The sequence below is a fragment of the Sander vitreus genome, chromosome 21 (genome assembly GCF_031162955.1).
Source record: "Sander vitreus isolate 19-12246 chromosome 21, sanVit1, whole genome shotgun sequence".
NCBI lineage: Eukaryota > Metazoa > Chordata > Actinopteri > Perciformes > Percidae > Sander > Sander vitreus.
Window position 1 is genome coordinate 15,528,235 of NC_135875.1, and position 17,525 is coordinate 15,545,759.

The window sequence follows — 17,525 nt, forward strand, 5'->3', positions numbered from 1 at the left end:
CTCTTCATTTCTTTTTTGGGGTATTTCTGCCTTTTATTGGATAGGAAAGCTGAGATATGGGGGGGGGGGGGGAAGAGACATGCAGGAAAACCATCACAGGTCAGATTTGAACCCTGGATCTTCTGTATCGAGGAATAAATCTGCGCCTGCTCTACCAACTGAGCTAAACGGCCACATTCTCTACATTTCTTGTTTTTGCTTTGGAGAACTTTTGATCTTCCTGTGTAATGGACTCAGCAACAAAAACCCAATTTTGACAATCTGTTGCTTTTCCCACAACAGAAGTGGAGGTTTAGATGAGTAAAGATGGAGATCCAGGCGTTGAAAAGGTCAGACTGTAATTTCCCAAATGATGTCACTCCACCACCAATGGTTTGGATACTGTATGGCTGCTATAAACCTTTTGGATTATAGTTACTTCTTGATTCAGATTTCAGAATTTAAAAGGCTTGATGAAACAAATTGTTTCAACAAGCTTTGACCTTTTTATAGGGCTATATCAAAAATGCAGGCAAAGGCCCATCATTTTGATAATAAACAGCATGTTACATGTACATGATAATGCTAGTGTTATAAGGGATTGTTTATTAAAATAATCACCACTGTTGTGAATGAGGTTTATTAACTATTAAAACTGAAAAATTGTACACAGTTTAATAACGATTAGAATTAGGCTCTTTTATATTAAAAGTTACTTTTACAGTAAAGGATTACCAAGGATGTTAATTAATGGGGTACACTTTTGGGCAAAGGTGGAAAGTAGCAGACATTTACTGAAGAGCTGTATTCATGTAGAATTTTGAGTTAAGCATACTGCATACTTTTCTGTTTAATGAGACTTTATTAAATATATTTTTAAAAAAATATTTCACTTTCACTGTATTTGTTGAATGTTTTACAGACAAAACATGAGAACCTCATAACATACATTGTGAAGGAAACGAAGGCAGTAGGGCGTTACTTCGTCCAGCAGAGGGCATGTTTTCACGGTCTCTGTGAACCGGAATGATATGGTTTCACCTTGCGTCAATATCGCTGTGGAGAGGCACACGTTTGAATTTAGCTAGAAATTTGACATTCAAATAAAGATAAATGCCACTGTAATACTGCAGCGCGTCTGACTCTTCGTCAAACAGAGAGGAAACATGAAACAAGACGTCAGGATACTCTTATTGGGGGAGCGTAAGTCATTGGCACTGAAAGCTGTAGCTAACGTTAACCACAAGCTAAAAGACTAGCAAACATTAGCTGCTGTAGCTAATTTACAAACTTGTATCTCGGTTACTCCTGGTGGCATGGTGGTGATAACTGTTTTAATAGGGAAATGTATGCATTTCTGCACTAATTGTATCCTATTAGATAAAATTATATGTTTTCTATGAAGGGGCCGCTCTACAAATGTTAATTTCCGCAAGGCTAACTTAGCAGCTCAGAGTAACTTTGCTTTTAAGTTGTGAATAACGTTAACTGTTAACGTAATTAACTACCATAGAGAAGTTACGTTAGTAAACCTGTTATTGTTGTTTTGTCGTCTAACTTATCAGCTGCCATCCACTGAAAGCCACATTACACAATAAACAGCTGTAACGTCATTTAAGTTTTCTGCGAATTAAAAAGTTTAAGTTAGTGCATAGACATGCTAGCTAACTGTTAACCGGATAGTAGCTGCAGTCATGAAGTAACGTTAGTACTATATGTTAACGTAACGGTAGAACAGTTAATCTAACTAACGTTAGTAGCTATCTACTAAAATTATGACCATGCTTTTTGAAAGTGGAGACATTTCCCATTTAACTGCACATAAAGAGGGTAACGTTAACTGTTCAGTTTGACGGTTTTAGGGTGTTCTGTGTTTATAACGTGCTCAATGACATTGATTTAGTATTGTCTGGCTAAAACTCCGCTGTACAGTTGCAATACAATAGTGTTTGCTTCATGCCATATTACCGAGCAGCACTTCAGACCATATAAGGGGAATTATGTAAATGATAACATAAAGAGTAGCTAACTTGCTAGTACATGCACTTTTACAGTAAGTGCTATCACTCCATCACACAAGCTAAATTGGATCCTTGAGTCTTTCTCTGCCACCTCCTCTCAACCTCTTCATATTGTCTCCTCCAACAGCCAAGGTGGGGAAGACATCGCTCATCATGTCTTTGGTTGGAGAGGAGTTCCCAGAAGAGGTAAGTGTCAGTACAACTAGTCACTACTGCTGGTTTTTTTTGTTTTTTTTACTTAAACGTCCTTTTTAAGTCCTCCTCCCACTGGAGGACGCTATGTTTATGTACCTGGCCACCTGCCTTGTAGTCTACATTGACCACAGTTGGCTAATTATAGCCACAGTTACTCTACTGTAGTCAGTAAGCAGCAAACTGGTTCATTTCTGTGCAGTAAAGAAAACAAATTGTTTCTTGGTAGTGTTCAATGTGTGCAAAAGTTTCATTTTCCTTTGTAGCTTATTTTGCATTATGTAACTAGTTATACTCACTTTGCAAAAATGACTTCTTAGAGATAGACAACTATTGTATATTACAAAATAGTACTGTTTCTTTTAAGTTTAATTTGTTTCATACTGTCATTGCGGTTATGCATGCGGTAATCCGAAATGGTTGGATTCAATGTAGGTTTTTGCCAAGTATTTGTGACTTTAGCAGCATGTAACTTGGGCTTTGTTTGACATGATGAAATCAGCTTGCCCTGCTATGTACTATGATGCCAGTATTGTGTTTTACTGTGTAATTTTATAATAAAAAAAAGAAGTGAAAATTGCCTAGCATTTCAGTTTATGGCTTAATTTTGTTTCCTAAAGCCATACTTGTGTCCATGCTTAATGCAAAATAGAAAATGTGTGTTTGTGTAATGGGAGGCAGAATCTTGTGATGGTTTTATCTGTGATATGCAATCTCTGACAGGTTCCTCCTAGAGCTGAAGAGATCACTATCCCTGCTGACGTGACTCCAGAGAAGGTGCCCACACACATAGTGGACTACTCAGGTATATGACCTGAAGGCTTACACGTAGCACTGTGTGTGTGTCTGTGTGTCTGAATGTCATGACTTTAAGATTTGTTTGGTTGTCCTCAACAGAAAAAGAGCAGAGTGATGAAGTCCTTAGAAGTGAGATCATCAAGGTCGGTACACCATACTTAATTTCACCAAAATTGTATTTTTATATGATACTTGACAAATAAATAAATAAATTGAAGGGGAAAAAAATACAGCACTAATTAATATACCGAACATCGTTCGTTTTAACAATTAAGCAATTCTGTACCCTGATTAAGAATAACATGTTTTTGGTTGTATAAATAAATATAATTGTTTCTGAGGTTTGTCACAATTTTGTTAAGACCAAAGTCATATTTCTAGGAGGCCTAGCATTTACGCCGCTTGGGGCCAGCAACCTAATCATGTTCCATTCTTATTTACTTTTGTCATATTCTGTTGTTTTCGTGCAGTGTCGAGAAAATAAGTATTTTTTTTCTCAAGGATTTTAATAAAGTTATACAAGGTTGATTACATTTTGTGGATTCTGTTTATGGCCTAAGGTCCCTCACAGCAGTTTTTTTCCCCAACCCACACAGGCTAATGTGGTGTGTGTGGTGTATGACGTCACCAACGATGACACGATAGACAAGGTAATAACCTGCTACTTGGTTTACCTTGTCTTATACTGTTCAAGCATTCCACATAATGCATATCACATTTACTTAATGCATTTAAAATACAAATTGCACTTGTCTCTGCTTTTGTTTTTCAGATCAAAACTAAATGGATACCTTTAGTTAACGGAGACGCAGAGAAAGGGAACAAGTATGTATCAGCTGTTGATGGGTGTATGCTCTGGGCTTTTCCCAAGGCATTGCCATTGCCACCTGCCATTGAACTTTGCACTCCTCCCTACTGTTTGCATATTATGTTGGCAAACTTGGTAATCTAGGAGTTTGAGCCTGTTTTAACATTGCAATAAGTCTCCCAGAATAAGACCTAAGAACATCAGCGTGTGTGCATGCAGCAAACTATTTGAATGTCAACTGATTTACATTATATTTTTGTATTGCAGGAATACCTGCATTTACACAGTAAACCACAATAGTGTTATATACAGTAGAGAGTTAACCTGTCTCTATATATGTTCTGTTAGAGTTCCCATCATCCTCGTGGGAAACAAGTCGGATCTGCGCTGTGGGAGCTCAATGGAAACCATTCTTCCCATCATGAACCTGTTCTCTGAGATTGAGACATGTGTTGAGGTGAGACTGAACTCTCTCACAGACATATCCAGTCTGCTAACCTTAGCTTTTAGACATTAGATATTTACACATGCGCACGTTATTTGACCTTAAGTTTGCTTAGAAATTGTATCTGAAATATCCTTTTTTTCCTCCTTTTAAGTGTTCTGCAAAGAACCTGAAAAACATTTCAGAACTGTTCTACTATGCACAGAAGGCAGTTCTTCACCCTACTGCACCTCTTTATGACCCTGAGGACAAACAGGTCAGCCATTTTTGGAAATGTGATGCCAACTGTGGAGTCAGTGTGTGTCTCTCTCCCAGTCCACTTATTTACATATGTGCATGCAAATGATAATAATATTTTTGTCCTCCAATATTTTTCACCAGCTAAAACCACCGTGTGTCAGAGCCCTTAGCAGAATATTCTACATTTCAGACCAGGACAATGACCGTATCCTCAGTGACGCAGAACTCAACTGCTTTCAGGTGCCAGTTAAAATCACTTAAAGTTCTGTTTTCACAGTTATTATTTGAACCAAAGCTCTTTGTTTGCCATATAAAAAAAAATCCATCCATCTTATGTGTAGAAATCTTGTTTTGGGAATCCTCTGGCACCTCAAGCCTTAGAAGATGTGAAGACAGTAGTTTGGAAGAACACCAACGATGGGGTGCAGGACAACGGCCTGACCCTAAATGGTAAAAATCACTCAGGAATGAGAACATGCAACTTTAAACGGTGTTGTTGGCAAGGCCACACTAAACTAATGGCAAGTGTTGTATCTTCTTTTTTTTCAGGTTTCTTGTTCCTTAATACGTTATTTATCCAGAGGGGCCGACATGAAACCACATGGACTATACTCAGGAAGTTTGGTTATGACGACAACCTTGATCTGACCGATGATTACCTTTACCCTGAGTATGTCAAGTGGCACTATTGTACTGTATCTGTCAACACCGATGTCATTTTTTTATATTGCTGATAACTATAGCGTTACAGCAGGTTGTATTGCAATAGTTTTGGAGACTACAGATCCCTGTCCCTGTTATCTACCTAGTCATCTATCTCAGACTTCCCGTATTTTTCCTGCATTTCCATTTGGCTTTGCCTTTGTTATGTTTGTACACACTAGTCAGGAATGCCCGGGTATCTAAATATGTAATTGTTGTTTTTCTGTTGTCAGACTACGAGTTCCCATTGGCTGCACCACAGAGCTCAATCATTTAGGCCACCAGTTCCTCCAGCGACTCTTTGACAAGTACGATGAAGTGAGTAGCAGTCCGGGCTACCTTTGGTCACAATGTCCCACTGGACAGTAGAGTGTAACACTAAGTTAAATGTCATGGGAAATGTTATTTTTGGTGTGCGATGATTGTGTGTTGAATATATGAGGGGAAAAGTATTTCAATTGCTGTAAATATTCAGTAGCGGCTCTCAGTTTTCTGCGCAGCACATTCAATAATCGAGGGTTTCCTTCTTTTGTGTGACCTGAAGTGACCCATTTTCCCTCTCAGGACAAAGACTCTGCCCTGTCACCGACAGAGCTTAGGAACCTGTTTTGCGTATGTCCTTACATACCATGGGGTGCAGAGGTCTACATGACTGTCCCAACCACAGACGAGGGCTACATCTCATACCATGGCTACCTTTGTCAGTGGACGTACGTATCTCACACGATTGTTAATAATTTTTTTGTGATTGCATGCACTAGTTTTACACGTTTGTGCACTTGTACACAGTTCAAAGGTCACATGTATGTCAATCCCTTCACATGTAGGCTCTCTGCGTACTTTGACATCCACCGTTGCCTGGAGCACCTAGGATACCTAGGCTACCCTATCCTCACTGAGCAGGAGTCACAGACTGCTGCAATCACAGGTGTGTTTGTGTAATTGACTCTGTTAATTGTAGACAATTGGAGATGGTCCGATACCATTTTTTGCTTCCCGATACCGATTCCGATACCTGAACTTGCGTATCGGCCGATACAGAGTACCGATCCGATACCAGTGTGTCATATATTTTATTATGTTTTAACAGCTGTATACTACTATCTCTGTATGGATGTGATATTATTTCTATCTTTGTTGTCAGTCTGGCTCAGGTTAAACTCTTTCTGAAACATGAACAATTTTATTTTTTAATTTTATTCTGCAGTTTGACAATCAGTTACAACGGAAAAACAACATAAATAAACTACTTTAACGTAGATTTTCTTTAGGGCTTTATTACGTGGTATCGGATCGGTGTATAAACTCCAGTACTTCCCAATACCAGCGTTTTAGGCAGTATCGGAGCCTCGGTATCGGAACATCTCTATAGACAATCCCAACCATCAAACAGCATGTCAATTAGAAAGGTTGAGACCATCTTCCTATGGAACATGGGAGTTACTGGGACTTACTGTACATCCTCTTTAAAAACTTAAATCCCAGTCTCATAGTTAAGCACTGTTCTGTAGGAGGATTACTCGTCTTAATCCTGTCCGCTGCTTCCTAGTAGACCTTCATACTTGTACATTTGTCCTTGAGATGTGAAAGAATAGTTAGTTTATAAATTGCACGTGTGTCGACACATTTATGAATGGTTTGAAATATGGTGCACTCCCCACACATTTTGTTCTTGTGTTTGTTGTGAGCATTAACTAAAAATGATTATGTTGAGCTGTTGCTTTGGTGTATACGGTAGTTGTATCTCTGTGTAGACATACAGTACCAGTCAAAAGGTTGGACAAAGCGTGTCCAACCTTTTGACTGGTACTGTACTGTGTGTGAACTAGAGGCAGTCTGAGGCCAGTTTGTCAGGAATGCTTGGACAAGATTGTGTGATGTAATATGTCTCACTGCTGCTAACCACACACATTCTGTCTTGGAGGTGAGCATCTTTAGGTGATCCTGCTGTAGATGTCAGAATGGCCAGAAGGACACAAAGATTAACGCAGATCTTTTAACAAGTGGACTAGTTACTGTGTTTTATTGTGCCGAATCAACCTTTCATTAAGTAGTAATAATGTTAATTGTCATTGTATTGTGTTTCATTTTTAGCAATGCTAGCAGTATCACTCTTAGAAAGGCAATGTCAGTTGGTTGCTCTAATCTCCTGTCCGTTGGGTTTGTAGTCAAATACGTTGGTCCTGAGTCAAATATTGCAACAACTGTTGGATGGATTGCTACAGTGTTTGGCACAGACATTCATTGCCTCTTGAGGACCAATCTTAAGGCTTTGGTGATTTCCTGATGAATATATGAGTCAAGTCTGACAGTATAGAGTGGTGCAATTTTTTTTTCTAGTCAAATTTTTTGTTATGCCTACATGTCTTGTGACTATTTGTCTTGTTTCCTCAGACTTTAAAGCTTTTGATGTTGCGTTGCCTAACGCAGACTGGATTGACATACCCTGCACTTAGAGTATAATGTGCACCTGCATTATATTCTAAACCTTGTTGTTAGGCCTTGTGGAAAGCCCTTAACTGCCACAAGAGGTCACTTTATCAAACTTTTGAAGTGGATCAATACATAGACTTATTTTACTTTAGTGTGAAATACATGTAATGCAATTAAGTGGCCTTCATGTAAAATGTATTTTTTGCTGTAATACATTTTAAACCCAGAGTGTGGGTTACTGATTATCAGCTGGTGCAGGAATTACATCCTCTGCTTTAGGGATGTTGGCCTCTGACTTCAGGGCTAATAATAATATTGCCTGGAAAATGATGAGCCCTTACTTTACTTAAGTAGTGAAAATTAGGAAAATCTGAAATTGAAAATCAAAGACCATTTTTATTTTTTTCAGGGATCAAAGTTCTCAGGCTTCAGGCATGGTGCAGTTTTACATTTATATAATACTTAATTCCATACATTGTACACATTTCCTCCAGGGCAGCATTTCAGGCTCACAAATGTCTTGCTTTAACCCCTGTTTTTAACAATTGGTATGCAGTCAAATTCTAACTGACAGAATGTCATCCCTATCTGTTTATGCATTGTGTTTATATTTTGTGTTACTGCTTGTTTATATATGCACAGTAACACAGGAGAAAGAGGAGGACCTGGAAAAGCGCCAGACACAGCGGTCAGTGTTTCTCTGCAAGGTGATCGGACCGCGGGGGACGGGCAAGACAGCCTTTCTCCAGGCCTTTGTGGGCCGCAACATTGAGGTATGGCACCACCTGCTGCTAGTCTGGAGCTGAAAAATATAAAAACATAATGAACATTTCTAAGTAGTAGAGTAAGTTTTTCTGGGTTTTTTTCTCTTTTGTTTTCTACAGAATAAGGGAAATTCCAGCAGTGCCTTCTCCCCCTATGCCATAAACACTGTACAAGTCAGCAACCAGGAGAAGTACCTTATCGTAAGTAGCTCCCTTCCTGATCTTAATGCTGACCCATAACCTCTGACCCTGACTAAAGCCTGAGTACCACACTCTTCTCCTCCCCGCGCAGCTCAATGAGGTGGATGTGGAGGTGGAGTTCCTGAAGGCATCAGATGCCTCTTGTGATGTTGCTTGTCTCATGTATGACTCCAGTGACCCGCATTCCTTCGACTATTGTGCCAGTATATACAAGGTCAGTGACAGCAAAAGTTACAGGAGCATTTAAAAGATGAAACTGGTATTCATTTATTATCATGTTTTGCCATTCACAAAGGCTGCATATCAGAGTTTGTGCTGGTGTTTGCACACAGTCCGCCTAATACATAACGCAGTATTACAGCTTACTTTGCTGCCTTTAGCAGTTTCTACCACTCGTTTTAATGACTCCGCGCCGACTACAGCCATGACTGGAGGCATTATGTTTTGGGGTTGTCCGTCCGTCCCTTTTTTGATATCACGATATCTCAGGAACCCCTGGAGGGAAGTTCTTAAAATTTGGCAAAAATGTCCACTTGAGTTCAAGAATGAACTGATTAGATTTTGGTGGTCAAAGGTAAGATGCCTGGGGCAAGAAGGCCACAGCTGTTGGCTGTCTGTCTATTTTTTAAACAATTAAGGTTATTGTGATTTCTTGTTTAAATAAAGAAAAAACATGAACTGCACCTTTTATTCCTGTTTACAATCATTACCAATGTGTGCGCCCGGATAGCTCAGTTGGTAGAGCGGGCGCCCACATATAAAGGTTTACTCCTCGACGCAGCGCCTCTCTCTTTCTCTCCCCTTTCATGTCTTCAGCTGTCCTAAAAATGGCCAAAAAATGAATCTAAAAAAAAAGGTATGGGAACTGACAGTAAAGGTAACACTTAACATGTGTGGCGATATGTAAAAGGTTAAGGCCGTCCAGTGGTCGCGCACCACTATATTCTTTTCAGCGGTGCGCGACAAAGCGGAAACAGGAAGCATGAACGGATGCCAGGACTCTCAGAGTGACTGCAAGTCTTTCTTGTAAACTTACTGGGTTAAGATGAGTTATTTTATGGTGAAATGAAAGGCTTGATCCGACGAAGTAGGCCATCGAATCAAAACGAAGCATTGACATCAATGCTGCTGCCAGTTCTGCCGTTTTTTACCTTTTTCATCATCTTCTAGTCCGTAGAAAGAGCAAAGTCTGTAGCCTTTCCTCATTAGCAACACCTCTGTTCAGGAGAAGACTGCAGCTAGTGGCGCGACCACCACGCGTGAGTATAAACCGTTACGGCGCTCCTGTGACGTCACACTGGCGCTCGACAGGTCGGCTGCGGCGAGTATACCCCACATTTTAGTCTGGAGGCTGCCCTGTTTCCAGAATAAAGATCTCCTGAAAATACAAAGTAATCGGGGATCCTTGCATACAAAATGGTATCAAATGGTATGTCAAAAGAATAATAACGAGATTAAGACCTCTTCCAAAAAAAATATTCTGAAATGGAGTATTTATTCAGATCAAGGTGTTTACAAGAGGAACTTTGTATTGTTTTGGCCAATTATCCTGATTATTAGTGGAATAAAAGGCTCCATGTCAACAGGTATTGTTTTTACCTGCTTACTGTCACACACTCACAATAGAAATAAACGGAACAGTTAACCTTTCAAACTTTGACAGATCCGTGTCCCTGTACGAGTTATGATATGTTATTTAGACTTCTTCAGTTTGCATTAATTATGTATAAAGGTTAGCTGGGTTTCATTATGACTGACTTAAAAACAAGGTAGATTCTCTTGTCTCTCAACTAAAGTTTTCCCTCTTATTTCTTACTTAGCAACACTACATGGAGAGCAACATCCCATGTGTGCTGGTCGCCTCCAAGGTGGACCTTCCTGAGGTCAAGCAGTTCCACGGGATGACTCCAGCGGAGTTCTGTTATAAACACCAACTGCCTCCACCGCTGCCCTTCTCCAGCCTGTTCCTCGACTCCGCCAGCAAGAACATCTACACCAGGCTCGCCTGGGCAGCAGTGTACCCGTACGTCCTACTTAGACAAACTACTGCTCTTAAGAAACATTGAAAATATGGAAAATATAAAGTTCAGTTACAGAATATTGTTTAAAACATTTAGTGATTAAAGTGTGATAGGTAGAGATGTAAGAAAAGCTATTTGTTTTGCTTATATTAGCTGCGTGTTGCTTTGTGTGGTTGAACCTTGATGATTCCCCCCCCTTCCCCCTCTCCAATCTCCAGACACCTGAATGGTTCAGACATGAGCAACACATCCTTCTGGCTGAGAGTGGCGTTGGGCTCGGCTGTGGTTGCCGTTGTCGGCTTTGCTATCTACAGATCTGTCGCCAGACTGAAATGATCAACAATCAGCTGAGCTCCTTTTTTTCCCCCGCCGGACTTTCCATCGATCAATCCATCCATCAAGACCAAACCTCAGAGACCAGAGCCACCACATCATTTTACTTGTTAAGGCTCCCAGGAAACTCTTCATATCTCTGCCCTTCTTTGCTTTGTCCTACCCTCTGAGTCAGCTGATCACAACAGTCCAAAGGCAATTGGAAGCTAGTGATCATATTATTCCCCACGCTGCTGTGCCCAGCTTTTTCTGCCTTACATTGTAAAACCAGGTTAAGTAGGAGTTAGCCTGACAGCGCTCGGTGCATTGAAACGCAAAGTAAACTGTTCACATCCAAACAGGTGCTTTATCATAGAGGAGGAAATGCAGAAAGACAGTTGTGTCTAATCTAAGCTTACCCCTCGATTATCTTTTACGTGTTAATGGTGAGATTGGAGAGTTTTTATATACATGCAGTGTTTCCTAAGCATAATATAGGAAAATGCCAAATTGACAAGACTGACGAACCAAATGGCAGCACATGGAGTATTTTTAAGTGAGAAAACATCCTGATTGGCTGCCACTGAATCTCTTGCTGGAGCTCCCCAATGAACTACACTCTTCCTTCTGACCATGCCTCCACAGATACTAGATGTTCGTATCTGATTTGCCAAATAACTCCAGCAGCAATGAGTAGTCATAGTATGTTATTTGCCCCTTAGGCATATTATTTTGCTTGAGAATGAAACCTTTTAATGTTTTAGCAGTAACAGTAGCCTCCACTGATCTGTTGTTGCAGGGATGTGCATTAAGAAGAATGGCAGTTTGTTTATGCAAGAAATCAGAAAATAATTTCTCCTGTGAAAGGAGGCCAAGCAAACCTTAAAATGACACAAAGGTAAAGACAAATTTGGTCAAATGAATTCTTCTGTTCACATTGAAATGGAATTTATTGATTTTAATTGACACTGAAATAGATGTGATCTGTGATTTATTTTTATTTACATACACCTGACACTGTGCATACACTTTGACCTTGTTACACAATCGGTGCATTGTTTTCCAACATGAGTCAGTCATGTTATGTATGTTTTATTGCTTAATTTAGCTGGGGACCTGCTGTTTCTGCAGAAATCACTTCTGTGACTTTTAAAATATGGCTGTTTTTCTTACTGGAATTGAACTGATTTAGATGCTTAATAAAAGACCAGACTAGACTGGGTGGGGACCTTTTGCCCAAAAAGACATGGATGTTGGGATGAAAGATCAATGCTTTATGTTAATATATTGGACAGTTGGTGCCTTTTTCCCCCCCGTATTTAACTTGTTGATTTGTAGTAGCTAATTTGTATGGCTTATAAATTCTGACAGGAGTTTTTTTTATTTTTTTTTTATTTATTTTTTTTGCAGTTATACACAAGTATGAGACTTCAGAGAATGAGGCGTTACTGTGGAAAAGTATTAATAACAGAACAATTTTGTTCTAAACACTGTATTATTGGAGTATCATTAATGTTCCACATACCATATTATCTTAATCACAAAACGTTTGTTGCTAAAGGTAATGGGTTCCAAAGGTATTCTGCTGTGCTGTCAACATTCATGTTGGATTACTCTGTTTTGACATCAATTACTGCCCTTTTGCACATAGCATGTCAAAATGCAAGGACAACATGCCTTGGCACGTCTGGATGCCCTGCTTTGATCATTCAGCCGGAAGCTGTTTAATTATAAGGTTAGTTTGATGATCTTACACCTGTCTTAAAAGATGATAATGAATAACCGCGTGTAGAGGGAAATTTGTGTTTGATCTTGACTTTCATCAGTTGGACTCTTTGACTCCAGTCTGTCTGCGTCTCGTTCCCAACTGCAGTGAGGAGGAGACGCCTGTTCTTGCGAGACACCGCAAGATGGCAGTGTTGCATGTCAGGTGAGAGGCAGGGTAGTTAGCATTGGGTGTGTCTGCAAAGCCACCACCTCGCTGCTCTGCAGCCACTTTAAGGAAAGGGGCTTTTGAGTCTAGTTTGTATGTGCTAGAACCACGAGGAAAAAACACAACCGCTGACATTTGATGTCTTGTATTCAGGGCAACTTTTGACTACATTCTGAGATGTTTAGACCAATACAGAGCACTTAACTCTTGGCCTTGTTTACCACCGTCCTATTCCCTTTAGGGACTTTATCTCCGTGCACTGTTGTTTCCCCAACAGAGTTTTAATGATAAACGGTCGTTTACTTTACATCACGAAGTGTCCTACAAAGCCCTTGTCTGTCTCTATGACTAGTTGGTAAAAGCAATTATAATGTTATTTGTGCACGATTCTAGTCATTGATATAACCTGATATTTAACACTCATAGTTAAACAAATAACATTACAACTTGCAGTCTTCCTAAGTTTCACTATTTTTGTGTTGCATGTAGTAGATTTATGTGGATCAGCCTCTGCAACAGAATATCATCCCTCATTGGTGCTTCCATAGGTGGGCTTGTCTACAACTCCTTGGTGCACAATAACTAATTTCATGACGCTGGCTAAAATAGTTATCATGTCCGAAATAGGCTATGTATATTCAAATGGATTAGAAAATGGTATTGGGCGGTTTAGTAGATTAGGCTTATTAATCTTTAATATGCACATAAATACCTCCGTCCACTTCACTAAGCATATTACGCACGCGTAAAATGCGCGCAATAAGTTGACCAACACATTTAGTAGAAGATCACAAAGGTTTATTGAATTGCAGTATAAACAAGTCTTTAAAAGTGACTCAACACAGTGGGATGTTTGAATATTATGAATCGTCTGAACATGAGGAAATATACAGAATGGAGCTTGAATGACAACTATAGAGCCTTAAGGAAAATCTTGCTGACGTCCACTGGTCTGTATATTGTGAAGGCTCAACAATGCTCACCATTGTCACATTGTAATTTCAGTATGACCCCGTGCACTAACAATATCAATAAGTTCAACTGTATGTACATTTTTGTTTACCTTTTCAGCAAGACCCTGGTCTATATGTATCCAAGGATCAGACAGAAGTTAACAGTATTATTAACGCCAACTAAAAATGCTCACAATTGTTTCTACAGCATATAGGCTATAGTGCAATGGAGAGAAAACTACTCGTATAAGTTTGCATCAGACCTTACAAAAATAATACATTTACGAAAACATATCCTTAAGTATTTACATTGACTTTGTCTCTGATATTGTCCTTTTACTTCTTTTTTGCTGTTTTGGCTGCCTTTTTGGGCGTCTTTGCCTTGGGCTTGGCTGCCCTCTTTGCTGGTTTTGCCTTGGGCTTGGCTGCCTTTGGTTTCTTAGCTGGTGCCTTTTTGGGTTTCGTTGGTGTCACCTTTTTCACGACCTTTTTCACTTTCTTTGCAGCTGCCTTTTTGGGTTTTTCCGGCGTCTTGGCCACCTTCTTGGGCTTCGCCGCTTTCTTGGGTTTGGAGGGCTTCACTGCCTTTTTTGCTTTGACAGGTGCCGGTGCCTTGGTTGACTTTTTGGAGTCGTCTGGTTTGTTCAACCTGAAGGATCCGGACGCGCCGACGCCTTTGGTGTGGCGCAGAATCCCGATTGCCACCATCCTCTTCAGGGCCAGTTTAATCTGCACATCGGCGTTCTCGCCCACCTTATAGTTCTTCCTCACGTACTTCTGGATGGACTGCCGGGACGCTCCACTCCGAGTGGCATCGTGAATGATGGCCGCTTTAATCATCTCCGAGTACTTGGGATGAGAAGCAGCTTTCTTGGGCTTTGCTGCCTTTTTGGCTTTGGCTGGAGCTGCCGACGTCTCTGCCATGGTGACTTCTGTTTGGAGTTAGTTAACAAAAAAAGTCCAAGGTGTGTAATTTCACCCGGCTCAGCTGGTACACCGGAGCGTCAGAAACAGCGAAATATATACCAGAAATAAAGCTTATCCCCAGAAAGTCCGAGTTGTCAGACAAAGCCACACTTACTGTTTTCACAGTGAAAAATGATGATATTCAGTCCACACAGAGTGACGCGTCAGTACACCGGATCACTTAAGTGTCTTATTCCACAGGCGCCTCGGTGAGCCTATGAAGCCTATCTGCGGACGTGATTGAGAACACCAACTGCCAGCAGCTGATCTAGCGGACTCCATGGAACTGGCGCCGTCCCGTTTGTGTTTCTTCATCCTCCAACTCCTGACAAATATAAAAGCTACGGCGGAGTACTGATCCACAAAACATTATGTGCTGATAGCAGAGACATTAGGCTTCACAGGGACACACTTTTTTTTCTTCATCCGCGCCGGCGAACAACTTTTATTCTAGGAAAACCCGCTGGAAGTAATGCGGGCTGTGAACAATTTTGCACAATTCGCGTTGAATTGACCCAAACAGACGGAACCTGTGGCCAAATCATCCTATGCATATCGAAATTGTATCTATGCTTAAACTGATGCACGCGGTTCGGTCGGATTCTGTATCTGTTTTTGCTTTTAATACATCGATACATTTTCCCAACTAACACAGTCCGGCCATTGACTTTGAGTGACGTGGTCGAGATTATTTGCTGTTAAACCTCATATAAATTAAATGTCACAATATTTAAGTTACAGGGGACACTTGGGACGATGATATGGTTTTATATGGGTTGGAATACGGTGGATGGGATTGCTGTGTTTGCTGGTTTTTGGACAGAATTGGTTATAACTGTCACTATGGCAGTCGCCACTCGAGCTCCATTGTCAGGAAAGTTGCCAACACCTCCAAAGATCAGGACTCTGATACCGGATCATAAAATTGATCACTATATATCTGATAGCAGTGTAAGTGGCTGCTGTGTGACCAGGTGTGAGTCCAGCTGCAAGGGGGGCTGCAGCCGAAACCAAAGTCCTTTAACATAGGGCGCAGTGATGGCTTTCTTTTGTTCAGGAACTGGCGCATCAGACCACAGTCAATAACAGGTTTTACATTTGGCTTTCCTCATTTTTTCTGAGGGTCTATGGTGCCGGTCCCTAAAAAAACAAAAACCTTTTAAATTACAAACTTTACTATAATTCTCCTGTATTATTTCTTATTTTAATTTCAGGTCTGATGTCCCTCCCTGCAACGCCATTTTGATTCCTATATGAAAGTCAACCACTGGAGTAGTGCTTTCCCCCGACTTTTGTGGCATGCTTTTCTGAGTTATTGAACACTATTTTTGGATAATAACCGACTGTCTGTCCTTATGCACATCATAGTCAATGGTGCAAAACAACACCAGGCTGTTTGTCAGAGAGGTGGTCCTCTAGACTACAGTGGGATACTGCCCATTTTGAAGCAATGAAGTGTCCTCTTGTCAAATAATAACACGATGCCCAGTTACCTTTATATTTGGGCATCTTGATCATAATGTATTTTGTTTATATTAGCCGATAAATTGTGTAAATAATCCAAATGAAGTTACATTTAGTAAGGTGTATATATCAGAGCCTCTGCCCCTCCATCTCCACCTGTGTCCTTACAGTGAGTTGATGACTGAGTGTTGTGTTTTTTGGTGCGTGTGCGTGCGTTTTAAAGGGAGGGTGGGTGAGTTAGTGGGTTAGTGAGCGAGGAGGGATTGAATGAGTGAAAACAAGGAGGGAGGGAGGGAGGGAGGGAGTGAATGAATGAATTTTTTTGTTGTTGCATGTGGCACTGAAGAGGGAGGGAGTAGATGAAAGGGTGAGTAGTACTACATAGCACAAGTGCAAAAGAGGGAGGGGGAGTAAATAGATGATGGGGTGAAGATGAATGAGTGAATAAAGCGGGTAAGGAGAGCTGGAGTGACTGAGTGAATACAATTATTTGTATGGCGCAACTGAATGAGTGAATAAAGGAGGGAGGAGCATAATTAGGCGCTGCTCATATGCTATACTGTATACATATATACACAGTAATGGCTCTATGATAATATGAACACCATGCCTATTGTTTGCGACTCCTATTCGGGCCATGTGTTGCAGGAACAGCTTCGGCTTGGTTTGGTAATTTTAGGATATAGGGTATTGGTCCGTTGTTTTTGTCACCGTTTGTCCGTTTGAGTGATGTGTTGTTGTCTTTGGCCGCGTGTGCCCCGTTAAGGAAGCGTTGCTGTAAAGCAGTATCCAAACAGAGACTTCTCCCCCCGGTTAGACCACTCCCTTTATCCGCCGACAGAGGGACGTCCTCCAAACTGACTGGACCTCCCGAGCCCTGCGTGCTCACCGCACAATTTCAATTGTCAGCATAATGAGATGCACCTCAATGACCAGTGCATTATATGCTGCTTTCAGTGCCTCCGTGTTTCATAGGCGACTACTAATTGGACATAGGCTAATTAATAGTTTTCTATGTCCAGTGATTGGTCTAGAATTGTCCCTGCAATAATTATACTCTGCTGTGTTTTTTTTTTTTTTTTCTCTCGAGGATTGGTGTCTTTGTTGCAGTGGTGGAAAAAAGTATTCAGAGCTTTTACTTGATGAAAAGTAACAATACTCCAGTGTACAATTACTAAAAGTCCTTCATTCAAACCTTCAAAAAGTATTAGCATCTAAATATGCTTAGGCCACACAAAAGTAAAAAGTAATAATAATAATAATAATGTATTTTATTTGTATTGCACTTTACAT

The 17,525-nt window shown here is 40.5% G+C and overlaps 2 protein-coding genes across 3 annotated transcripts; one reads left to right on the forward strand and one right to left on the reverse strand.

The window, feature by feature from the left end:
- Positions 1-989: 989 nt before the first annotated feature.
- rhot2 (ras homolog family member T2) lies at positions 990-12,163 on the forward strand. 2 transcript variants are annotated; one of them, XM_078278793.1, is made up of 19 exons: positions 990-1,182; positions 2,128-2,186; positions 2,916-2,997; positions 3,090-3,133; positions 3,551-3,640; positions 3,763-3,815; positions 4,147-4,255; positions 4,398-4,499; positions 4,625-4,723; positions 4,825-4,933; positions 5,033-5,153; positions 5,419-5,503; positions 5,750-5,895; positions 6,013-6,113; positions 8,261-8,391; positions 8,503-8,583; positions 8,675-8,797; positions 10,404-10,606; positions 10,823-12,163. In XM_078278793.1, the coding sequence occupies exons 1-19, from the start codon at positions 1,146-1,148 to the stop codon at positions 10,938-10,940; spliced, it is 1,893 nt and encodes a 630-aa protein (XP_078134919.1). In that variant the 5' UTR covers positions 990-1,145; the 3' UTR covers positions 10,941-12,163. The 2 variants fall into 2 exon arrangements, with proteins under 2 accessions (XP_078134919.1, XP_078134920.1); XM_078278794.1 differs by having other exon boundaries at positions 3,587-3,640.
- Positions 12,164-13,625: 1,462 nt separating this feature from the next.
- On the reverse strand, positions 13,626-14,968 carry h1-0 (H1.0 linker histone). Its single transcript, XM_078278795.1, has one exon. The coding sequence runs from the start codon at positions 14,724-14,726 to the stop codon at positions 14,139-14,141; it is 588 nt and encodes a 195-aa protein (XP_078134921.1). The 5' UTR covers positions 14,727-14,968; the 3' UTR covers positions 13,626-14,138.
- Positions 14,969-17,525: the final 2,557 nt, after the last annotated feature.